This window comes from Vanacampus margaritifer, chromosome 1, assembly GCF_051991255.1.
Source record: "Vanacampus margaritifer isolate UIUO_Vmar chromosome 1, RoL_Vmar_1.0, whole genome shotgun sequence".
Classification (NCBI taxonomy): domain Eukaryota; kingdom Metazoa; phylum Chordata; class Actinopteri; order Syngnathiformes; family Syngnathidae; genus Vanacampus; species Vanacampus margaritifer.
The window spans coordinates 59613401-59640324 of record NC_135432.1 but is presented as its reverse complement, the minus strand read 5'-3'; the positions used below and the strand labels follow the sequence as shown (position 1 = coordinate 59640324).

Here is a 26924-nt window from a genome sequence, read left to right as displayed (position 1 = left end):
TGATCTACTGTATGGGCTGACTTAGAGCAAGTCACAAGAAGGAGTCATGCCATGTCACCTACAGTATGATAAAACTCCCTTCAACTCTGTTGCTACAGCCCTGACTATAACTGGTGTGATCTATTCATTTTCGGTAATTCGGTGATATGTTTGTTTGTCTCTTCCACTAACACTTCCAATTCCATCATTTCAAACTTCATTTTACAGTTATGATGCTCTCGCAGGTTTTGGAGGGGGCCACAAAAGAAGGATTTTGTTGATCAGTGCTACTGGGAGACCACATAGAATGCACTTCCTAACCAAATATATGACAAAAATAAATTTAATAAAATGGACAAAAGACGTGCATGCGCGTAAAATTTGACTTAATATGTTTCAATTTTCATAATACATTTCTAAATGCATTTATAAATAAATAAACCCAAAATAAAAAATAAATAAATAAAAAAGCTGATTAAACTCCAATATACATTTTCCACCCCAAATTTTGGTATTCTCCTAAAAAAAATATATATATAAAACAAGAGGGGAAATAAACAAAGAGATTTGTTTTTAAATATTGAAAGAAAGGAAGAAAAAAAACACTGATTAAACTCCAATATACATTTTTCACCCAAAATAAATTGTATTCTCCTTCTAAAATAAATAAATAAAAACAAGGAGAGAAAAAAAACAAAAAGAGATTTTTTTTAATATTGAAAGAAGTGAAAAAAAAAAACGCTGATTAAACTACAATATACATTTTTCACCCAAAATAAATTGTATTCTCCTTCTTAAATAAATAAATAAATAAAAACAAGAGGAGAAAAAAACAAAAAGAGATATTTTTAAAATATTGAAAGAAATGGAAAAAAACACGCTGATCAAACTCCAATATACATTTTCCACCTAAAATTTGGGTATCCCCCCCAAAAAAATATAACAAGATGGGAAAAAAACAAAAAAAGAGATTTTATTTTTAAATATTGAAAAAAGTGTTTAAAAAAAGGCCTCAAAGTATTATGTATTTTGGTACTAGCCACTCCAAATTATACAATACTCAGTAGAGATGGGAGAGTACCAGGCCTTACTGAAAACAGGCCTTACTTCAAGGTATCGGTACAGCGCAATGGTGACCAGGTTCAACCAGGAACGAGAAATTAGAAGAAAATTGCTATGTTGGGATATTTAGGGCTTTCTTTAAAATGATCTGTCATTAATTTTAGGGGTACATTTTAGGTATCAAAAGTACCAATGGTATCTGTACTTGGTATTAGTATCAGAGATGACTCAAGAGTACTCGCACTGGTATCGATCTGGAAAAAAAAGTGGTATAGAAAATTCCTAGTACAAAAATAATGAGTGAATTCAGCATCTGGCGTGTCGGACAGTGAATGTCTTTCAACACAAAGCAACGAAGAACAAAGTGAATGTCACTTGTCATTTCTATTGATCCAGACGGTGCCTCACCATTGGTGCATCGCAGCGAGGTGCATTTATCCACTTTCTTCTCACAGTTGAGTCCAGTGTAGCCCGCTGGACACTCGCACACGTAACTCTGACCGTCATCGGTCTCGCGACACTTGCCGCCAAGCAAGCAGGGCGCGTCCTCGCACGTCAGCGTCCGCTGTTCGCAGCGCGGCCCGGTAAAGCCGAGCGGACACTCGCACCTGTATCCACTCTCCGTCTCCTGGAGGCATATGAAAAAAGCTCGGCGTCAGATGTTTTCCTTTCATATCCTGTTCACAAACGGCCCCCTGAACGAGCCCCCTCTCTCCTTTACTTTGCATCCTATTTACAGTAGACTGTAAACTGGGAACTGGGTCATCCAGGACTTGACAATCAATGGCATCCTCCTGCGCTCGCAGATAGGCAACGGCAACAACAAAAACAGGAAAGTGTGTGTTGTGGGAAAGGAGAGCGAGGGACTTCCGCACTCACTAAGCAGTTGCCTCCGTTGCGACAGGGCCGTCTGTCACACTCCCTGACCTCCGAGTCGCAGTTGACCCCGGTGAAGCCCGGCAGGCAGGCGCAGGTGTAGCTGCCCTGGCCCGTGTTCATGCAGGTGGCCCCGTTGGCGCACGGCTTGTGGTGGGTGCAGTAGTTCAGGTCTGGGGAAGGGGAGCGAGAAATATATGTTTGATATTCGTGCCGCTGTCCCGCAGTGGAAAAAAAGTCGGCCTACCTTGGTCACAAAGTATCCCCCCCCAGCCTTCCTTGCAGGCGCACTCCCACGGCTCCGTGCAGGTACCATGTTTACACGACGGGTGCAGTTTACACACATCACAAAAGACGCCCTGCCAGCCTTCTCTGCATCTAAAACAAAAGACATTCAAAACAGAACTACTGTTATTGGACCAACATCACTACCATTACGTACATTTTTGATGACTACACATTTCAATGCTGTTATTATTGTCATCTAGGTAATAGATTATAATAACAATAACGTCATGATAACAAAAAAATTATGTTACCGGTAGTTAAAATATCATGGTCATTATTTTTAAACACTATATACCCAGATAGCCATAGATTCATACCAAATTTTACCAAAACTTTTTTTCAGACAAAAAGTACTAGTCATCGATCACTGGTACTTTTGTTTCATAAATTAATAATTAATAAATGAATGAAAAAAATTATTTTTTTACCGGTACTTATCGCAATCACTGCCATTGACGGCTATAGACGTCAATGGCAGTGGTATTGGGTACTTGGTATCGGTAACTATTCAAGTGGACTCGCACTGGTATCGGTATGGAAAAAAGTGTTATTGAACATCTCTAGTTACAAGTTTACTTAATAAAATGGCCTGTTTGATGATGACAGTTTGAGAACGTGTTTTCCAATGTCCCAGAATTTCTTGTGGAATTTTTTTTGCAAAGTATTAAATTCACCTATTGTCCAGTATCTCCAATCACTTTTTTTTTTTTTAACCCCTTCCCTCTGGAAAACAACAAAGGATATTAAAATCTCAGACCATGAGGCTCAAAAAGATCTTCTACCACCGAGCTGTGAAATGTGTCTGCCCCCCACCACACACACACACACACGCACAGGTATGTTTTACTATCTTTGTGGGGCCATCTCATTGACATAATGCATTTCCTAGCCTCTTCCCCAAACCCCGACCATCAAAAATGATTCCCTACCCCTATCCCTTACCCTAACCTCAACCATAACCCAATTCAAACCTAAACTCTAAAACCAAGTCTTGACCTTCAAAAAGAGGTCTAAACTTGTGGGACCCAGCAAAATGGCCCCACATGGACGGGTGGGCCCCACAATGTAACAAACTAATGCCAACACCCTCACACTTAAGTGCAATACTGCATAATGAACAACATTCTATGCAATTCCTACATGCAAATAATCAGTCTACTCCAATATCATATTCTATTAAATATGAGTAACTTTTTGATCATTGTTGTATTGTGAGATGCCCAACTGATTTTCATTGTTCTCGTGACTGTGACAATAAAGTAAATATCAAATAATTGCTTTATAGTCATTTTGAGTTCCTGTGTGAAACATCACAATAAAAGTGCACTGATCTGTAGTTAATACTCACTTGCATTCTCCAGGTATTGTGCAGTTTCCATTATTTTCATTGCACCCTTCCAGACAGATTGCTGTGAGAAAAAAATATAATAGAAGGATGTTAAAGGTTAACCTTTTCCTTGTATTGGGTCATCTTAGTCAAAGTTGCTTCCTGGTGTTTGAATGGAAAGGCACAATTTTCCCACTGTGTTCTGCATGTGACATTGATTTTGCATGCTGTTAAATGGCTGGTTGCTTTGGTGCAGAGCAGATGCTTGTTCTTAAAGCATCAAAAAAAAAAAAAAAAAGCATGACAGCTGCCCCATTGTTGTCGGTGGGCAGTTCGAGCCCCGTTTGCAGCTGCTGCCCCGTACGGCCGCAACAATAGAAGCCGCAATTTAGTGGCGCGTGGCGGACTATAATGCCGCGATTAACCCGGCGTGTGCTGCTCACTGAGCACTTCACTGGATTAAACGCTGAGAGAAAGTGCGCCAATTCTTCCCATTGGCCTCACAGTCAAATTTAGGGGTGGCCGAAGTTTGGCTCGGGTGCCGTTTGGGGCCTGCTGCACATTTTTATTAGCATGATAATAAAACTAAATGAAACAAAATGTTAAAATGTTGAAAGATTGCACATTACTTAAAATAAAAATAGAGGGCGAGATACCACTTCTTTTTTTTTTTACACCGATACCAGTATGAATTTTCACTCTTTGAGTACTCACTAACATTACTATTATTTTTTTTATTTATTGTATAAAATTTCATTTAGCGCAATGACAAAACATTGTGAACAAAAACTTTCTTTCTGACGCAGATGGCGATTTGCCGATGTGTTAAACTGCCGCACTGTAACGCCATCTACTGGTGAGGAGGACTTACTCGATGTCAGATTTGTGAAGTGTCAGTAGCTGGTATCGGCAGCCTCTAGAAGTACCCGATATTTAAAAAATACACACTCTAAAAACATTTGGGTTAAAAGTAACCCAATTATGGATCAAAAATAGACCAATCCACTTTATGGGTCAATTTGACCCAACTTTCTGGGTTGTTTTATACAAAACGACCCAATTTTTTTTGACCCAAGTAAAGGATCTAACCAATATTTATGAGTTGTTTTACACTGAAAGACCCATTTCTTGACTCAAGTAGATGATCGGTCCATTTTTGACCCATAGTTGGGTTATTTTTGACCCAACTGTTTTTAGAGTGCAATGCCTGGTATTGGTACTCGCCCATCCCAACACTTTATATTTTAATTTTGAGTTATTTTTTAATTGATATCACACCATTTTTTTTAAAGGTATCCTGCCTTACCACCAAAATGAGATTTATGTTTTTTGTCTTTAAATGCTTAGCATATGTTGACTGCAAATCGAACTGTTCAGACAAAAAAAAAGTGGACATCCCTGGCAAAGTGAAAGGTCTAAATGTAACAACGCATGTACTTGAGAGTAAATGTTTGCAGCACATTTATAGCAAAAACAAAGTCAAACGCAGAGCAAACTGCACAAACTGAATGTCTACTACTACAAAGCCGAGCAAGCAAACTACTGACTTGTGCCCTTCTAAAACAGACAAAGAAAAAGTGCCCATATGGTGTCTTTACTCGTGCTTACGTTCTTGGCAGTATTGTCCCTTCCATCCTGGCAGACACGCTATTTGCCCGTCAGGCTTGCAGGTGTAGTGGCCAAAAAGGTCGTCTCTGGCAGCGCATATTTTGGAACAAGTGTCCCCGTAGTAATTGTCATTGCAGAGGAAGCGGTATGAGTACCTTAGCTCCGTCTGCGTCCCGCTCTGCACATCCTGGGACCACTCATTCCCTATTCCCAACTGTCTTTGGATGGCAAAAGAGCCAATCAACAATTCAGGGTTGGTGGTGTCTGGAGGAAAGAATACAGACAAGTTACTGATTAGATGAGGAGAAGTTGATTTTGAGGCATTATAATGAGTATTTGAAAAAGAAAAAAATACACCACGGGCTGGGGTTGATTTGCAGACCGCCACAATCACCCAACAATAAAATACGTTAATATTAAAATAAAATAATAAAAGTATATTTAATATTATTCTAAAACACAGTAACATTATGCATTATTTGACCATAAAAGAAACAGAAAAAGCAGATGAGTTAAATAAAAATGTAAAAACCTCTCAAAGATGAAATGTAATTGTATGGTCTCGTACTTAAAAGTTAAATACAAGTTAGCTGCAAATGTATTTTACGAAAGCATATTGCAACGCAAAAGTAATAAAATGCAAAAAAAAATTAAGGAGAAAAAAAATTAGATTTTTTTTTCTCAAGAATTTTGTTTTTGTTTTTGTTTCTGTTTTTCAAATTATTTTTAAATAGTTTTGTGGGATGTTTTTTTTTTGCTGTTATTCAGGGATTATTTCCCTTTTTTGTGTTTGTTTTTGGTATACTTTTTTTCTGTTTTTCAGACTACTATTTAATGTTGTTCTGATTTTTTTGGTCTGTTCATAAAACAGAAACATTTTTAAAAAAAATAATGTTTTTTTGTGTGTGGATGCAATATGCTTCAAATAAAACTGACCATTAAATAAAATAAGTAATAAAATGTATAGCAAATAGGCCTACTTAAAAAAAAATATGTCAATGACAAATGATACCTTAGTTTTAAAACTATAAGGAAAACATGTTGAATTTACTTTCTTGAACATTTCACTTTTTATAGCATACTATTCTTCCTCAGTACTAATACAAATTAAAAAAAAAAAATACTGAAAAATACAAGCGCTCTGTTAATTGCTCTTGGGCGCCCCCTCGTGGTGGAAGGACCATAGACAGTTGCTTATTTGGCCTGTGCCTCTGATTCAACACTTTGTTAATGATCAATATGATCATTGTGGAGACTATGTGAAAGGGTGGGGATACTTTTTTTTTTTTTTGGCAAAGCTTCATGTGCTCACTTAACACGGTGCACTTTCCCACGCAGGGCCAAAATAAAACAAAGGAAGTTGCGATTGTGTTGGGAGAGCTTTGCCTGCGCTGTGAGTCACAAGACATCCTAGTGGACACAAGTGCAGCGCTCGGACAATGCCATATGGATTTATTGTCACGTGACCTCTCTCTTGAAGACTGCTTATTGATTTTCGGGAAATAGGTATGATGTAATAGGCCAATGAGTGGTGTTTTTGTACATGTCTCCCTCTAGTGGATACGGATGCTGCGTTTAAAAAAAAAAAGGATTAATTTATTAATTTATTAAAACCATTTACCTCCAGGCTCCTCCGCAGACGAATGCCAAGCTTCAATAATGAGTGAAAAGGCACCCTAGGGAAGGACAAATTGGGAAATAAATTTCACCCAAAATGGTGCAATTGTGCAGTTACACGCGTAGGCCTAATTAATCTAAGGTCACATTGCAGTTTGAATATCTGTAGATAGATGGATAGATTAAGCTATACAGTAGGCATATAGATATTTACAGATATGATGTATAATGTATTAATAGCATGAAGGACAGTATGGAAACATAATAAATATAGTTATGCATACACAGACTTTAAAATACAATTACTGTTTTAGATACATTTTTAACACAATTACTTTTATTAAAATAAATGATATAGGCTAATTATAACTATCACATCTGTATAATATGATTACAGCATTAATGAATATATAGACGTGATCATCATTTAAACTTCGTATAATTGATTCTAATTGCAGTTGGTATTATTCGCATCAAACAAGCCACATTAAATAGCAAAATTGCTGGCCATATTTTAGTTAAAAATAATCTCCAAATACAAATCAGCCAATAACCGCAAGTAAGTTCCTTACCGGCCAGGTGAAGTTGAGGGGCAACCGCAGCCTGGAGTCCGGCTGCATGCTGAACGAGTCGGTGCCCAAAACGGGTGAACTGGCCTTGGCAAAAAGACAACCTCCGGGAGTCACCACCGTTTGGAAATTCTTCAGGCAAACCGTGAAAAAAGTCCTGCAGCCGCTCACGCCGCAGCTCTTCCCATTGGCCAGCGAACCTTTGGAATTGTCAAAGTGATGCAGATCGATCTCGAACACACCTGATCCCAGAACCTACACACGGGACGAAAGTTCAGCAAGGAAAATGCAATTTTTCACACAAACCACCTCTTCTTCCGGACAAAGCGGACACCGTACCTGAGTAAAACATGTTACAACTATTGCGAGGATAGATGTGAACCTAACGGCCATCCTTTAGAGCTTGATGTGCGTATCCTTGGAAGTATTTAGTCCACAAATCCTGGCGCTGGGAAGGAGATCCAAAAGGCAAATAAATAGAATCCCGCGGTAGAAGCTCCAGCCCGGGGGAAAGTTATCCAGTGCAAAACAAGAGGTTAGACCAATATCAAAATAGTCAATATCCACAAGTGAGTCATTCTGCGGTCTTTGTGATGTCCACCCATCGTGCCGGTCAATTGTGTTACTTTGTTGTTGTTGTTGTTGTGTTGTTTTAGGGGCACTTGTGTGGCCGATAGTGATGCGTGTGCATGCATGAGGACGAGCATCAGTGCATGGTGTCACCCACTGTGGACTCTGTCACGTCGCCCCTCTTGCTTATATATGGCCCAGCTGGCAGAAACATCACAATAAACACCGCCCTCTCTCATCTACGCCCCCCCCCCCACACACACACACACACCACCCCCTCCTCCTTTTTTACACGGTGTGAGTGTGCTTAATTTTTATTACGGTGTTTCATTTTGAGATAACTTAGAATGTATTGTTGATTAATTACACAAAAAAAGTGTCATTTAGGGAAATTATGTTTGCAACTATTGAATATGTTGATGGTTTAGCCTATGTATTATTAGCAATTTGTTTTTTTTTATGAGATAATAATCCACTCACAAAAATAAAATAAATGAAAAATGTGTAAATTCTTGTTGCCCTTAAACCAAATCTAACTTTAACTCTACAGTAGTCAAACGGAGTCGTTAATAAAAAAAACAAAAAAATAAAAATGCCACATAGCACTTGAGCCCCCTGGCCCTAAAATGGCCCCCTTTTTTTTGGGATAGCCGATATGGCTGAAAAATGTATCACGAATCATGACATAAGTCTTTCATAATAGTCTAAGTTGACATTTTTTTAACCTAATAAAAATAACAAAATTGCATGATAAAACGCTATCCAGAGGAAAATAGCAGTGCACGTGTTGTTACATTAACCTTCATTCATTGTTCATACAATGTAAATGCAACATCTCAAAAAACCTTCATTAACTAATAATGTACCGTATTCTCTTGGGAGTGTCTTAGGTCTAATTTGACTTGTTAGCGAGCTCATTATTGGCGTAAGACATTTTATTGTTCTACTTCTGTATAAGGACTTAAGGGCCACGCTGGGTGTTGCTGCCGGCTAACAAGCTACGCCAAACTGATTATAGAGATATTGATTTATTGGCCATCCCTATGATGACCAATTTACATATCAAATAAAACACATTTTAAATCAGCATATGTTAGTATGATGTTGTTGACGACTTCCTAGTAATCATGTGAAACATTTAGTTATATCAGAAAATCTGCTACGAAAATCTACAGGAAGAGAAAAAAACTGAGCCACGTGACTCAGCACAAATGACATCATCAAGCTAATTTCACGGGCCTTGGGTAGACCAAAGATACGTTCTTACTTCTGTTTTTCATGATTTCAGCCATTAGGGAGTGTCACTCAAAGAGGTATCAGATCGGGACTCAAAATGAGGTGACTCGGACTCGGGTCCAAAAAAGTGTGATCGGGACATCCCTAATGTCTCTTGAGCAAAACGTTAGCATTTAGCAAAAAAAAAGCATTCATTTGCAATCCTATCAATGTAATTAGAGTAATACTAGAATAAATTAGCATTCAAATTGAATTTAACTTTAATTGTACATCATTTATTCAACAATAATAAAAAAAAAAACACATTCAGATTTTCCTTAAAATTGTTTTCAGTTGGTGAGTATCTTTAAATCACTAGTCCACTTATTAAAAATAAACTTTATAGAAGAGAACGTTTCCATGCCAACAGAAACTGCAGTAAGGAGAATAGTTTGGGAAAAAGCTACGACTACACTATATTGTTTATGGTTGGTAAAAAAAAAAGAAAAGAAAAGAAAGTCCCAAACAATTGTAAGCACCCAGCTGTTATGCGTACATTATTATACATCATACCAATAATGTCAGCAATTGAAAAGCCATTTGTATCAATTGGAAAGTGTAGTGGCACCGTGTTTACTGAAATAACATCCACTCGCGCCACTTTAAGAACACTTTCATCTCCTTTCAAGTGTGTGCAATTGTTCCAAACGGGGACGAGAAAAATCTAGTGAAAACAGTATAAAACGCTTTCTGAGCAAATTCAAATGCCTTCTACTGTACACTTTTTCTCAGCTCATGCTGGGCACAGGGCATTGTGTGCTTTATCACTCCTGCAACAGGCCAAACGTGTCCGGGCGGGATTGAGAGTGAGGGAACAGGATTTTGCCAGCGTTCCCTGGCCATGAAGGAGCGTGGCTCCACGGCTCTCCAACAGCGATGACTTCATCGCCGGCCCCCACCGCCTTTGACTTCATGCTTGGAAACGCCAATTTAGGGATCAGACAATGGACTGTTAAGTCCAAAGCAGTGTGAGTAAGAGGACGGCATAATTCATACCTAGCTTGAAATGTTTGACGTTCCCACCGCTGACTGGCTCATTAACATGCCGGCTTTAAATAGCAGTTCGCGTTTTCATCCAATTTTCAGGTTCCGATGTGTGAAAATGACATTCATATTCATCCCGTGGGTTTACACAGGTGCTGTAGAGAAAAGGCTGTTGACAGCAGGAGTTGCGAGAACTCTTGGAGGGGGGGGGTCTTCAAAATATAATCCTTTTTTTTTTTAGCTTTGGACCAATTAGAAGCTCTGATGTGGTTGCGGCATCACATCAATCATAAATATCATAAATGCAGTCAATAAGCCGAGGCTCAGGGTGTAAGATACAGTGGTTCGATCCCCGCTCTCCCCAAGTTATGTGTCGTCGTGTCCTTGGGCAAGGCACTTCCCACACATGGCCTCCAGTGCTACTCATACTGGTGTATGGAAGGTGCGAATGTTTAGGTGGTGGTCGTAGCCGCACACTGGCAGCCATGTTTCCGTCAGCCTGCCCCAGGGCAGCTGTGGCTACTTAAGTAGCTTACCAAAGTGAATGTGTAAGTGCACGAATAATGCAACTGAAAAAGTGCTATATAAATCTAATGCATTATTAAAAAACATAAATATTCCGTGAATAAAATCTGATTTGTTTTCGAGATTTTTTTTTAAAATTCTTATGGCATTCATGGGTACACATTGCAGTTTACTTTGATTGGCGTTAGGATTACGAGGGGCTCCTTAGAAAAATGTCACAAAGTTTGAGAACCTCTGGTGGTCTCACCTTATGCTGATACACAAAAACACATTCAACATTGTTAATATTTGATGCCAATTGGTGCTCAACAAGTTCTCAACAGTAGCTAAGGTTTCACGCTTGGACCACATGGTGCAACATAAAGGAGATTTTTATTATAAAAATTTATGTATGGGTCATTTTTTAGGGGTGTAACAAAAAATGATGTGACTCTTTTTGTCCATAACTGACCATTCTTTATCAATTTATGCAATTTAACATCCATCCAGCCATTTTCTTAACCGCTTGTCCTTACAAGGGTCGCTGGAGCCTATCCCAGCTGACGGGGTACACCATGAACTGGTTGCCAGCCAATCACAGGGCACACAGAGACGAACAACCATCCACACTCCCAATCACACCTATGGACAATTTGGAGTGTTCAATTAACCTGCCGTGCATGTCTTTGGAATGTGGATGAAAACCGGAGTACCCGGAGACGCAGGCACGGGGAGAACATGCAAACTCCACCCAGGAAGGCCGAAGCCTGGACTCGATCCCACGTCCTCTGCACTGGGAGGCGGACGTGCTGACCAGTCAACCACCGTGCCGCCTGCAATTTAACATTTGACTGTATAAATAAATGTAAACATGGCATTAAGTGCATTTGGGTTATTCACTCCGGGCCAGTGCAAACAATCATCTCTCAGGCTCTTTTCTATGGTGTTGCTCGAGAATAAACACCGTTTTGGAACGTCTGTGGTTCCATCTGCACTCACAATAGGAAATCATTTTTCTCTGTGACAGTGTTTTGCAAAGCTGACTTGCAATTGTTCTATGGCCTTTCAGCTGGCGTTCAAACCTTATAAACAGCATGTTGATTGGGGGAAATGAAGAGTTACATAAGTGCCTCTCATGTAAAACAGGATTGGATGCCTTAATAGATTAGAAACTGCCTGATTGAGTTTGTTTGGTTCGGCTACAAACAATATTCCTTAGTTAGGGATTTCAATCATGGAGCTGCCAGAGTCAAGATGTTAGAAAAATTCAACAAGAAGTTGCTAATTTCGCAGAAATTACGAGACGAGATTTTCATCCATCCATTTTTTTCTACTTATCGGATTCGGGGCAGCAGCTTTAGCAGGGAAGGCCAGATTTTCCTCTCCCGAGCCACTTCGTGCGGCTCTTTCAGGGAATCCCAAATTACTCTGTCCACATCTTTTTTTATTTTACATTGTGTCGTCACATACGGAGGTTGTAAAAGCGTAAAATACTCATTCTGGCAAAGTAGGGTTACGCACATTTTATTTTCCATTTAAATTTCATTTATATTTATTGACCTATTTTTAAGTAATTTTACTTTTTTATTTAGCAATTTAATTTAATTTAATTTCACTTTTCATTCTTTTTTGCCTTTATTTCCCCCCATTGGGTTTAAGAACGTCTTTTTCAAAGTAGTTTTGGCAGCAGCAAACGTAAAAACGAAATTATAGTTGCTGAATGTATTTGCATAAACATGATACATTTACATACATTTAATGAAAAACATGCATATGGGAGAACTCATAGAACTCAACAGTTATTTGATTGGCTACACTCTGTAGCTACTGCTAGTCTCTCCGCATTCAAACAATGACAGGCAAGAAGTGAAAAATGAGCAGACAGTGACATTGACATACTGTTGATAGTCCCATATTTTGAAAACACAAAATTGTACTTAAATGCCATGTCTGACTCCATCTTGCCTCCTCTGTAGCTGAGCTGCGGTGACCCGATATGGCGATGTGGGCCCTTCTTTCAAATAGCACCGCCAGCCTTTTACGCCGAGGCCAAAAAGGAAATGAACTAGCGGTTCTAACAGATGGCCCACCTGCCATGTTTAATGAGCGGCAGTTTAACACTTCTTTACAGCACATTTGCTCTCTATGCCACAATCTGTTCAGCCAATCAATGAGGCTTTTTGAGATGCGCTGCCAACGGATGTCGGGCATCTAAGCAGATTGACTCACCTGCCATTGAAGATGAGAAATTGCCTCATGTCATAGCTGGGGAGAAAACTGCTTTAAAAAAAACTGTCGTAATAGAATATGAAAATAATTCCAAGTAGCGACTGAATCAACAGCTCTTCTGCTAAGCCAAGTGATGCACTCCATTTTGATTAAATCACCAAATTCGTAATAATCCTACAAGATACAGTATGTCAGTTCATCAGTTAATGCCTTTAACCCTGGAGAACCCAAGAACCCTTTTCTTCTTTGGAAAATTATGAATTATACATTAAATGACTGCTATAAGTCCACTGAACACCAAAATATATGTTTTTTCAATTTGAACCATTTTTTTTAAACTAGCTCAGAGTTGCTAATTTATCAAAATATATATATAAAATATACTCCTAGGCATTCTGCAACATGATATGAAATAGATTAACCAAAAAAAACACAATTTTACCATCTGATGGTTTGCTGGGAAGATGGTTTTGTTTGGATTGATTTCCAGCTCAACAAAACAGCATGTTGCCAGCCATCTTGTCACCACCACTCTGGCTCATGTAAGTGCAATATTCATCCACTAGATGGCCCCATACAGGGGTCAGAAGTGGCACTCTGGACTTTTGAAGTTAAATTTGTAAAAAAAAAAGAAAAAAAAGGTCTTTGTTATTTGAGTAGCTGAATTTATAGGGGGCCAAATTTGACCCCATGGATTCTCCAGGGTTAAAGGAAAAGTTCCAACAATGCATTCATATTCAAGAGTATAACAATAATCAACCTCTTCTTCTATCTCCTTTAACAAAGTTGAGATTCCACTTGTCTTTATTATAAGAGCATGTGGACGTTGTGGAACTTTCCAGACGCCCGCTTGCTTGCGTGTTGCCACAACACGGCAATGTCAGCCCCTCCTCTATACCCTTACACTGCCACTAACAACACACTGCTTATTGAAAGTGTTGAATGTTGGTGGAAGATTTGTACGTCGACACAACGATGAGCCGTCAGCTTGATAAAAAGCATCGTAGCGTCAGTTTGGCTTGCGGGTAGAATTCACACGTCAACAAACGAGTAGTTGTATGTGCGTCATTACGCCGGCCGCAAGGAGCACCCACTACCGCTTTTATTGATCCACCTTTGACACGTGGAGGAGGCATGAGCACAACTGCTACGCTAGCTCAAAAATGATGTCACTTCCTGTCACAAATTAAAACGGTAAACAAATGAAACTATTTCAAGGCAATACTGTACTTTTTAATTGGCAATCACCAGTTCACTCCATTATTAATGGTGATTATTTTTAATTTATTGTTTAAATGTTGTATTTTATATTGTATGTTAAAAAGATGGTTCAAAAAAGCTCCCATCAATGCAGTTGCATTCCACAAAAACCAAATGCTCTTTTACCAATGCAGCTCCATAACGATTCCTGAAAGCAAGACTAGGACTGAGGAAATCCTCCATTTTACCGGCGTCTAAGCATCACGTCTTTGGAACGAGACGAGCCCTCCGTGACAGGAAATGGACAATGGGGTAAATGGACAAGAGGGAAGAGTGTGCTGGTGTGAAAAAGACAGTTGGGAAGGACCATGGGGTGAGTGCTAATTGTTGCGCGACTGTCATTCTCACACTTTTATTCTTTTACTCTCAATATGCACCATGAACGTTTTTTTTTTTTTTTACAAATCTCTACCAATGCTCACATTTTCAAAAGATATTTTCTACAAAAATATTAGGAAATCACAATGTCCCATCAATAGTTAACTGTATTCAACCAAAATATAAACGCACCACATCTGTGATAAAAGTGCACTTCTCCTTTGCCGAGATAATCCATCCCACCTCACAGGTGTGCCGTATCAAGATGCTGATTAGACACCATGATTAGTGCACAGGTGTGCCTTAGACTGCCCACAATTAAAGGCCATTCTGAAAGCTGCAGTTTTGTTCTATGGGGGGGCTTTTTTGGGGTCTGGTTTTCTGGCACCACATTGGTAGCTCCCGTCTATGCAGTTCATCTCATTACCTTGCATCATCAAAGTAACATTAATCATGGAAATGCTTTGATATCTGTGTCACTGCAGGAAATTTACTGTAATCACCGAACTCTATCAGTGTGATTAGTATTTGTCATTTAATCTTGGCATGTGTCTCACTGACGGTGTTTTTGGTGTGATCAGAATCTGCTTTCATTTCCAAACGGGCTTAATGATGTCTTATCTGTTGTTGTTCTAACGTTTCCTGACCAAGGTCACATGACCTCCTTAGTTCCTCTGGGACGTCGCTTGTTTACATGGATACATGTTGAAAACTGCCCTTACTTGAATTCCCATCATTTAGTTCACAATCGGTCACCATCCTTTGACTTTTGCTTCAGTGGAATTCGTCTTGTTGAGTGCCAGAGGTTAGATGATGCGTGAGGGTGCGGCATTGTGAAAATGATTGATGGCGTTTTAGAGGTGCAGCACACCTTTGAACAATTGTGAAAATTGTTCAAAAGTATTCAGGGTTCATTTACACAGCAACGGCCTATGAAAAACAGAAATGTGTTTTTTCTTTTAAGCTTGTAAAAAGTTACACTTACAGATGACTCTCTTAGAATGATACATTCATCATTATTCAAGTTAAGTGAGTACTGGTTGAGTTCAACAAAAGCCGCCAGCTATATCGCAGATTTTTGTTGCTGTCTGTCTTTCATGTAAATCCCCACATTACTGCAGAAATCTGCCATTTGTAGACATCATTTTGTTGTGTTTAACATGCAGTCACTGATGCACTTTCCAGCTGACAGAACGCTGTGCAAACAGTTATCTCATCTAAAACACAATAAACACACTCACGCAAGAGCTGTTGTCAGCCCCAGCTCACGCCCAGATACTCACACGCAGAATAATCTTTTCTTTTATGCTTGCAATGTTTTTAAAAAAGTGGCATTAAATAAGTTGAAATATGTTTAAAGTGTGTGGGAGTGGTTAAAAATATTTTGAAAAGGTGTTTATTTGGTCTCATAAGTGGTTGGGTCTGGAATGTATCCTACAGGATGAACAGATGTTCACTCAGTCTAGTAACGGATGATTCAATATCGCACATGTATACAATTATCCTTCAATTTCACAGTTTTAGCATTTTTACGCCATTTTCCAAAACAGAAAATGTTGAATGTGTTTTGTTTTTTTTAGGCCTCCAAAACATCACTGAAACGAAACAGACCGATGCTGAAAACTATGTCATGCAAGCCGCCGTCTTTGGCGCAACTGAACTGTAAATGAACTCATACTGTACATACTGGACATTCACTCATCTCCACTCGGGAAAGACAAACAATGCATGCAAATGTTTCTGGGCTGAGTAATCGTTATTGAAGTCAGCATGATGGCCAGATGTTAGATATAGAGTTTAGTGGGCTTGATGCCGTGTTTGATCACGCTCGTGCTTACTCAGCAGCGCACTGAGGTCGTGCTCTTTGACGCCTGATTTATCCTCCTTATGGGAGCCTTGTGGTGAGGGGTCCGACTGCGGCCTGTTTGTCTGGTGAAGGCTCACTGACGTTGGATCTCCAAATATGACGTTCAATGGAAGGGCCTCATGTTGATGGCAATGGGGGGGGGGGGTTCCCATAAGTGGCCATGTGTTACTAAGGTACACTCAGGAGGAGATCCCGCCTCTGCTGGGCTACAGAGGCTGAGGGGTGTTGTTCCAGCCCGACCCCTCTACTCCTAAATTGGTCCCGTTCTTATTCCTCTGACGTGCCTCTCAGATGCAATTTTCTTGTCTCTGTCCAGTTGTTGACATCTCTCAAGAACCCTGGATAATTTCCATGTGTCCTATTTGTGTTTGCGTTTTAGTAGGAAGGTCACTCAGTGTAGTATTCAAGTTAGCGAGTGCCAATATAAGATGGCTGCCGTGCATAGTTCCTTTACTTAAAAGACCGAAATTCCTTGCAAATAGAGCATGCGCAGAACACAAACCAATGTTCCGTTCAAAGGAGGCTCCCCGGTCGCGTTTATATGACCAAATATTTGGGTTAGAAAAGACAAATTGAAAACATATACAAGCTAATAGACTGGCTTCGTTGGTTTCTTCTTCGACTATTACTCATTCTTCTGCCAGGTGGTAAAAGTCAAAAGTCAGCATTTTTAAAACTGCTGGGTCAAAAAGTATAGCGATTTTAGCCCAAAATTAGACCAATTTTGGTCAATTTGACCCAATGTTCTGTTTTTTTTACAAAAAATTCCTTGCAAATAGAGCATGCGCAGAACACAAACCAATGTTCCGTTCAAAGGAGACTCCCCGGTCGCGTTTATATGACCAAATATTTGGGTTAGAAAATACATATTGAAAACATATTGTTAGTTACCAGATAGAAGCTAATAGACTGGCTTTGTTGGTTTCTTCTTCGACTATTACTCATTCTTCTGCCAGGTGGTAAAAGTCAAAAGTCAGCACTTTTAAAACTGCTGGGTCAAAAAGTATAGCGATTTTAGCCCAAAATTAGACCAACCCGCTACCGGTCAATTTGACCCAATGTTCTGTTTTTTTTTTTACAAAACAACCCATAACCTAATTTTTTTATTTTTTGGGGGACCAAAGTAGTGGGCCAGTCCAATGTTATTTTTTTAACCAAAATTGGGTTATTCTTGACTCAGCAGATGAAAAAAGCTCTGTGTGCAATGTGCTGTTTTGGTTACCTCAAATACAACTATACATTTTAAGAGCAGGAAGCTGTGCACACTGTAACAGATTTTTTTTTCTTGTCATGTGTGAAGCTGTCTCACATTTTGACAATTGGTTGTGATGTTAAAAATCCATGTGTGTTTTACGTTTTTTCGCCTAACACTACATTTTATGGAAGATGTATAATTTTCCCATAATCTTGCTAAGAGGCAAATAGATAAAAAACAGCATTTAAAACAATACCTCTCGCCTTGCTGTTTTGCTTGACGATATCCTTCAACCATATGTGGAAGAAATGACTGACGTGATTGCCAGTGTGAAACATTCACACATTAAGAATCTACATCCAGACAGAAAGTTGGTATATTTCCAATGCTTTTAGACAAACAATTCACTCCATTATCAATCTTTCTGGAAAAGAATTTCAGCTCTCATGCGCTCCACAGTGATTTATTACCGCGGCTGATGAATGACACTAATAGTACAAGTGCACGTGTGGCACATTTGAGCCCTAATTTGTTTATGTTACAATCCACAGCAGCAGGAACAGGACCCAAAAAAATGTAGTGCAGTCAATGTTTTGCAAGGAGAGAGAATATCTTATATTTGTCATCTGCTGGGAAAAGGAGAGAATCAGTACATGACCACTTGAAAAAATAATAATAATAAAAGTACATGACCACTTATATTAACAACCGTATTTTAGGCATAGACACTCAAAATTGAAGATTTATCAAAATAACTCAAACAAATAAATACCGCACACAAATTCAGTGTAACACAATAAAACACAACTTTTTTTGTTTGTTTGGGGAAAGGACTCGATTGAAGTTGCCCAGGTTTTTTTCTTGGCAAGTCAATGAGGATTTATAACACAGACATCAATTATGACTGTGCTATGCCGACAGTAGGGTTTGCATTGGCAGCATAAAAGAGTTTATTTTCTTTTTGTGACATGCCGTAATTTTTCTACGGGTTCTGCTTTACTTTACCTCACGTCACCCATTCGGGCCGTAACCCCTCCGCCCTCCACCTCCCCGCCCTCTCACCCTCGTCCCATCCTCCGCCTTTTTTACGCCGAGCCTGGGAGCGGAATTCTGTGAGCATTTTTCCATGTGAAATGCCGAGGTCCAGTCGAGGGGTGTGACGCCAGTGCATTGTTCCAGCTGCAAAAAAAAGAACCGCTTGTGATGAAGCCAATTCCTGTCGGTCCCGAAAGAACAGGCACTTTCTCACACTGGTTTCCTTCCTCATTGGACAGCGCAAAACAATCACGCAGCGAGCAGCAACGCCGAAGAGAAAGAAAGAGGAGGAAAATGGTGATCGGGAGACAAAAAGGCAATCGAGTGAGGTGGCCAATAGGAAGAAGTGTTTCCCTTTTTGCTGCGTATATTGCTGGCAATCATCATGCCCTGAAAATCTCCCTTTATCTGCACAAACAGACATTCTACATAATATGCTGCCCTGCAAGGTGCACTTATCTTTACTGCCTTGTATATTTGTCATCGCCTGACTCATTCTCGCTGCGTTTTGCTTTTTACTGTCCTGCCGTGTTTGCTTGCGCGCCAATCAAGAGGAAACACTCAGGGATGGAAGGTTCGAGCCGCAAGCAAGTCGTGAATGGCGTTTTTTGGGAAAAGTGCGGCAAAGCAGGATTCAGGAAGCACCTGCCTGCGTGGACTATTGATCTCAGCCGGCTCACATCAGGTGATTTCCTCGTCGGCTTGGTCCCTATTGGCTGCCCCGGACCACTCCTTTTACCATTCATTGATCTTGCCGGGACGCCCCGCTTCGCATGGTTCCTATTTTCCCACCCTCCGAAGAGACACTTAAACATGATGGAGCTCGCTGGCAAACGGAGGGAGCACTTTAATGAGCCCAAACTCAAAGCTCTTCCTGACATTTCACCTCTGTCCTCACTACACAAACACGGCAGCCTTGAAGACGGCCTTCCTTTTCCTCCGCGTGCCTATATACAGACACAGTGAAAACAAGTCGGCTCATCAATTAGCCTGCCTCCAATAGCCTTAACCCTGCTGTCCTCCGTGTCACCTGTATTGCCGAACCCTAACCCTCAAGCCGAGCCTCACTATTTCATTGCTCAAATTATTTTACACTTTGTTCATTCATTTTTAACTGCCAACGTTCATCAGTCGCTAGCAGCTAGCTACAGCAGGCCAAAATTCACATCCAGAGGCTCCTGACGTCACTCAATCGGACACGCCCACATTTAAATCACACATCTGAGGCGCACAGCTGACGGGACCTCCGGTTACTCACCCATCCCAACAAATAAAGTACAGTACCTTAGTTGGCATACTTACCCATTTAGAGTTCCTCAAAAGGCTGACAATGCCACAAAGTGTCATGTTTGGTTTCTGTTTTTGGTTGTGTGTCTCCCTTGGTCTTGAGTGTAATCCTGCCCTTCCTCGTGTCAACCAATCCGTGTCCTCAGTCACTTGTGTCTTGCCCCAGGTGTGTCTTGTTGTGTCGTTAGTGTGTGTGTGTGTATATAGTCTCCTGTCTCCCTTCTGTCTGGGTTGGATCATTGTCGCTGTCACCACTGGTGTTTTGTTGTTCCTTTGATTTTTTGGTCTTTTCAGATCTTTGTTGGTTTTGTTTTCCCAGTACCCTTGGTAGTGTTTTTGTAAAATAAATTGTGTTTAGTAGAACATGCATCCCTGCATTTGGGTCCTCCCACTCCGCCACCGTGACAGAATGACACACACACACACACACACTAACGACACAACAAGACACACCTGGAGCAAGACACAAGTGGCTGAGGGCACGGATTGGTTGACACGAGGAAGGGCAGGATTACACTCAAGACCAGAGGTGGGCATCGAGGGCCGGAGTCCTGCAGGTTTTGCATGTTGCCCTTCTCCAACACAGCTGATATATGATCAGCTCATTAGCAAGCTCTGCATAAGCCTGATAACGATCCTGCTGATTGGAATCAGCTTGTGTTGGAAGTGAGAAACCTCCAAAACCTGCAGGACTCCGGCCCTCGAGGACCGAGATTGCCCACCTCTGCTCAAGACCAAGGGAGACACACAACCAAAAACAGAAACCAAACATGACACAAAGTCACCAGAGAATTTTTCTCAGGGTACCAATGGAGAGTCCAGTTTTGGTCTAAGATCACATCAGGACCATGATCTTGGACCTTAATCTTGTTTTTTTTATTATCTCCAATACTACAAAACTTAGTGTATTATCAATGTCATATATAAGCTAATATATATATATATATATTTTTAATGTATTCTATTCCTTTGTAATTATTCAGTGTTATTGAGGTGTGGCGCACCTGTTTGTATAATTATGCTTTGTCATGCATGCTGATGTTGACTGCAGGTGGATCGGGCACAGGTGGCGTCTATAATTGTGGAGCACAGGGGATCCAAAAATGATTATTTAGACGGAATACATATATATAATCAAGCAGTGCAGATGCACACTTTTTGTGACTGCCTGACTTGCGTGTATGCTCGTGTACATTCTGCGGAGCAGCCGTCATAACTGCCCATTGGTGATCGCATTGGCAGGGCTTCAGCTGAAGTGATGTCACACACCCAAATGGCTTAAATCGAATTTAATATTAGCCGAGTTAGCTCCACAGATGCCTCCCCACCACGTGTGCAGTCTGCGTGGCCTTTCGGTGGCCCTGCCTTCCGTACTATCTTGTTGTCTCAGCAAGTGTTTCCTGTGAGCACCTCGCTCTTCTCTGGGGCATGCGGTGGAGCTTGTGCCGAGTTACGTCCGTGGGGTATTGTTCTCCCACAGTTTGAGCGTCGTAAATTAGCTGGAAGCGATTTGTCAAACATGAGAGCCAGGAAAGGGTGAAAAACAACAACAAAATCAGGGGGCCTGACGTGGCCCCTGCACTCAACCATACATGGCACAGATATGGTAATTACGGCCACTCGGGCTTTTCAGAGAAGTATTATTATCCAGAACACTCTTTTTTATTTTTATTTTTTTCTGGAGAGCTCAGTATTGTTCATTCGGTAATTTTACCGATTTGACATATCATCATCATTGCTCTCTCTTTTTTTTTTCTTTTTTTTTGTATGTGGGTGAGAACGTGTATGTGCGTGCGTGTGAGTGTGTGTGTATTCATTAGTTCACCTAAAACCTATTAAAATATCCCATACCGTTCACCTAAACCGAACACTTCCAGCCAGAGTCGTGAGGCCGTCAGGAGACCCGAGGAAGGACCAAAGAAAAGAAAAGAAAAAAAAAGAATTTTTGTTTTATCCAGAACACTCAAGTATAAGCAAAATGAATGGAATTTCAGACTTATTCCCCATGCAGCAAAAACTACCACGTTCAAGGAATTTCTATATCTACTTGGCAAACACAAGAAAATTGAGTTTGAGGCTTCTTAGATCGATACATCTAATTAATGTCCTTCCATGTTGAGAAACTGTAACCTCCTGTGTTTACTTGAGATTTCAGGAGGGACCACCCTGTGTTTATCCCAAATCCGGATTCCTAATATCCTTCGACGTGACACTCTTTAATGAGGGAATTCCTGCGCATTAGAGGATGTCTCACACACATCCTGGCTTTTAATCAACCCTCGTGCTCTCACCTCTGAGCGTCAAGGTCGCAACCTATTTTAGGGTGCAGTGTCACATCCTTATACTCTGCAGAAGGAGTGTACAATTCAAGTTAAACCTGCCTCAGTTTGGCTAAAGCTCAATAATACAGAGGAATATTTCAAGCTTAACACCCAATTTAGAAAGCATAATTGAAAGAAAATGTGTCCATCACAAACTGTCATTGTGTGTAACTGCCGGTCGCTTGTCACAACTTATTTTAACATTAGAGGAGAGATACGTGAATAGACAGAAAGCTGTTGCTGTGCCAAGATGGATAATACAGAATTATACTCCAGTCTCTAATTTGCTGCAGTGGTCAATTTTCCTCAGTCTCTTGAACTAAGATTCTTTTCCAAAATGCTGCTGCCATGCTAATGACCAACTACAACATCAGCCAAAATCTGTTGTGGAAACAGCTCCTCATACTCCACAGTCTTAACTTACCCGCAGCAGTCTGTTTTATTGTTGCCCTTAATCACTTCTCGAATACAAAGAGTCTTCGAGTTAGGTCGTTTCGACTTCACGACGCCCGTGCCTCGTCCGTCGTAGCACGTTCTGTTTTGTTAATTTCTCACAGTAATCACGACATTTTGAGTTATTTAAAGATGTGTTGTTGTTATCTTCGTCTTTTCCGTAAAACATCATGAGCACCTCCTACAGAAGATCTCGCGAGACGCCTCAGAAGCGAAACACTCAATGGAAACACCTACAAGTCAAAATTATACTTTATCGAAATAGTACAATATCGCTTTTATTTTTGCAAAAACAACTGTAACGGAAACACAGCTAATGATACGTTAAATGTGGTTTGGTTAACTTCCTGTACTCTTTTGAAGGCCACCCCAAACTGAAGTGAGTTGAGCCTGTATTGTGCAGTGGAAAAGAAGGAATGTTAAAAATGATTGAATAACACATAATCACCCACATACAAAAAAAATAAAAATAAATTTAAAAAAAAGGAGAGCAATGATGATGACATGTCAAATCGGTAAAATTACCGGATGAACAATACTGAGCTCTCCAGGAAAAAAAAAAAGAGAAAAAAAAAAAGATTCTCAAACAGATTTTTTACATTCCAATTGTGTTGTATGAGAAAATTGTTTTGAAATTAAAGCAAATTAGTCAACAAGCATCAAAGATCATTTTAGAAAGCATGCTTCTTTTTTTGGGCCTCTGATTGGTTTCTGTCAAGAATGTTTCTGTACTCTCCCCTCAGGGGCTCCCCGGCTGTCACGACCGATGTTCCCATGGTTGGACGTGACGTCAGGGGATGCTAAGATTGACAGGGATGGCGAATTAAAGGTCTCTGTAGAGTCAAGATGGAGGTCAAAGGAGCGAGAATAAAAACATGCAGTAAAGTATGCCAACAACAGCAGTGTGCCCTTTGCGGTGATTTGAAAACCCCCAGGCCAACTCCCGCTATTCACAGACTCACAGACACGGACTATCTGCAGTCACACACAAGCACGTCAAAAGAGGCCGTGCCAAGATGGACTACACTGGGAACTTGTCACATTAAAAAGATAAAAAGAAAATCCACTTAAGTAACATTTAACAAAATTGCTTTGATGAGAAAAAATGGCTCTGACAGCCATCACGGGCCATGAAAAAAGAACAGTATTTTTACAAGAGTGTGTGTGCGTGTGGAATCAAAACCAAGTTCCTTCCTTATAGCAGAGTGGATTGTTCTCCAGTTTGGATTGTTTATGTAAAGCTTCATGTTTGCTTTAAATTATGTTACACTTTGTGACAAGAGTGCTGCCAGTTTAGGACAGGAACAAATTCTACATTCAGACTGAGTGTGTATTTATTTTTGCCCTGCATTTATTGGCTTCCCATAAGACCAACACACACACTGACATGATGTGTTAAACGTGATTTTTTTTGAAGTACAAACACAGGACTGATGTCAGAAAAAAAAAAAAATATTATCAAAATAAAGTGTCATCTGTTCAGAGGATCATAGTAAAGCTCTCTTCTCAAAAAGAAATACTAGAATTAACTGAATTTTAAATAAAGTTTTCAAGTGATTAATGGGTGATTCTAGGTGGCATATGACAAGTTGGGTCAAACCATTCTGGTATGGGTGAAATACTGTTTTTTTAAGACACACATATAAAATTCATTTTATTAACTTATTATTTTTATTTAGAAATATTTAAATGTACTTTTAAAATATATTTGAAAATCTCATGTAACCCCTGGAGTGCCTTCACGTACCCCCATTTGAGAATCACTGTTCTAATAATTAGATTAACACCTTAGCTGTTCGCAATGGGTACTCCTGCAAGCCTCTGGCCAATAGTGTGCGGACTGGATTCGGGTTTGAATTTCCCGCCCCCTGTCTGCGGATGTGACGTCATGTGCGTATAGTGTATGTGAAGAAGGGTGTGTGCAGTTTCATTTTTCGTCAATAGGTGGCAGTAGTGATTTCAAATAGAATTTTCTGTGTTCAGTAGCTTTAAGACAAAAAAAATTACTATTTTCACAACCACAAGATTAGAGGAATTTCATTATGCTCACCGGGTGGCCAATGTCAATGCCGGACTATTTTGATAATCTGATCAACTTTATTTCAAGCCTCTTTTGAAGGAGTACATTAATTTTCAGAAATAAAAACACAGTTGGACTCGGTCAAATTAATAACAAATAAAAATTGTGAGTCCAGTGGTCTTGTCCTAGACAAGCCGAGTTGTTACAGGCCAAGCTAAGAGTTCAACGGACACGGGAAGAGGATTTAACAGAGTCAAATGCCAAAGAGTCCGAGTCAAGCCCGAGGCAACAAAAAAACTACAGCCCTGCCTGGCTCTATGTGATTTGTTTTCTCTTTCCCAAGCTCAAGCGGGTCATCAAAGGTACCCGTTTTAAGGACGTGAAATACATCATGATGGCCGTAAAGACAGAGCTGCAAGGATCCTAGAAGAATCTTTCCAGAAAGAAAGTACGTTAGATTCCAGGGAATTAATTCGATGGTAGAAAACTTGCAGTTTGTCGTGTGGTTCTGAAATATATCATACAGTATGTGACACCTGGAGCCTTTCTGACAAAGAACAAGCACAGATCGTTAAGGAAAGTCAACTACAGCCACCCAGCAAATAGAAGCGACTCATTTATTAGCATGAAAAGTTGTGCCCAAACTTTTGGCTTACAGGCATTTTCACATACGTACACAAGTCAGGAAAAGAAAAAACACAACAGTCTGACTTTTGGTGTTCTTTTCGCCACTCTACACAATACGTCATTTGACTCAAAGGACTGTCCAAAACAACATTTAATTTCCCAATGACGAGACAGTAGTCACGAGAGAACAAGATAAGCATCTGGGCTACATTGAAGTTGGTTCCTGTTTGTCCTTTGGGATACCGACTCTTTATTCCACACTGACTATTACTACTGCTGCTAAACCTATCATGGCCTGAATGAGAATCTTTGCAGACAACATGGCTCCCCCCCCCCAGATTATTTTCTTAAATTCTAAATAGTTTCCTGACAGTTTTTGTTATTCTGATTTTTCGAAATGATACCCCTAAATCCCAAAAGGGTCAAATTTCGCCCTAATCCTAAATTAGGGAATAAAGGGTTAAAATTGAAAAAACATATATTTTGGTGTTCAGTGAATTTATAGCAGTCATTTAATGTATAATTCATAATATCCAAAGAAGAAAAAGGTTTCTTGGGTTCTCCAGGGTTAAACACAAATACTTGGTCAATTAAATGCATACCTGCATTAAATTTGTTTGTGTTCTGCACATGCTCTATTGGCAGGGAATCTTGGATCTTATAAGCATATACGTCTAATGTGCAACCCGCCAGAAGTACACAAGCATGACGACATTCACAGACACAGCACAGAACCACACTTATGAAGTGAGGAGGGAGCCGACTACTTTATTAGTCTGGTGAGTGACATGAATATGATGTTTTATTGATGGTAGAAAGTAAGAATCAGAAATGACGTCTATTTGCGTCATAACATTGCCGGTGTGGCGGTTTACATCCGAATATATAAGTAACTCTGTCCACTCACGCAACAGGTTATCCTGAATACTATAAAAACTGGAACTTTCTTTTCTTTGGTCCTTCCTCGGGTCTCCTGACGGCCTCACGACTCTGGCTGGAAGTGTTCGGTTTAGGTGAACGGTATGGGATTTTTTTAATAGGTTTTAGGTGAACTAATGAATACACACACACTCACACGTACGCACACACGCACATACACATACTCACCCACAAAAAAAAATTAAAAAAGAGCAATGATGATGACATGTCAAATCGGTAAAATTACCGAATGAACAATACTGAGCTCTACAGAAAAAAAAAGAAGAAGAAAAAAAGAAACTGGAATTTTGGCCTTAACCCGAATATTGACTACACAAAAACGTAGCCAGTGTCTTGCTCAAGGACACCATAGCCATGTGTCCTGGGGATGTTGGGGGTGGATGGTCTTGAACCAGGTCCCCACGGCGGCAGGTGACAATTTTAACCACTTGGCCATTACTGCGTGCTCTATGAACAGACATGGGACTTTCTGAAACTGTTCCTGAAAGGAAAGCGTAGGACTACAGTTGTTCAAAATGCCATTGCAAACTGGACAGTTAAATTCAAGTGGTTAGGGATTTTGTAATAGGTTTTAGGTGAACTAATGAATACACGCTCACACGCACGCACATACACATTCTCACCCACATACAAAATAAAAATAAAAATTTAAAAAATAAAAATAAGATAAAAAGAGAGAGCAATGATGATGACATGTCAAATTGGTAAAATTAC

At 40.0% G+C, this 26924-nt stretch overlaps 1 protein-coding gene across 1 annotated transcript in view; it reads right to left on the bottom strand.

Moving 5' to 3' along the window:
• Positions 1 to 8039, bottom strand: part of LOC144044138 (delta-like protein 4) — a 14990-nt gene extending 6951 nt beyond the window's left edge. The window contains exons 1-8 of the mRNA XM_077558369.1: positions 7666 to 8039; positions 7330 to 7581; positions 6762 to 6816; positions 5141 to 5404; positions 3554 to 3614; positions 2165 to 2295; positions 1921 to 2090; positions 1450 to 1669 (exon numbers count right to left, since the gene is read on the bottom strand). Of these exons, the coding sequence (XP_077414495.1) occupies positions 1450 to 1669; positions 1921 to 2090; positions 2165 to 2295; positions 3554 to 3614; positions 5141 to 5404; positions 6762 to 6816; positions 7330 to 7581; positions 7666 to 7719 (1207 nt within the window). The 5' untranslated portion in view covers positions 7720 to 8039. The remainder of the gene's footprint in view (positions 1 to 1449; positions 1670 to 1920; positions 2091 to 2164; positions 2296 to 3553; positions 3615 to 5140; positions 5405 to 6761; positions 6817 to 7329; positions 7582 to 7665) is intronic.
• Positions 8040 to 26924: the final 18885 nt, after the last annotated feature.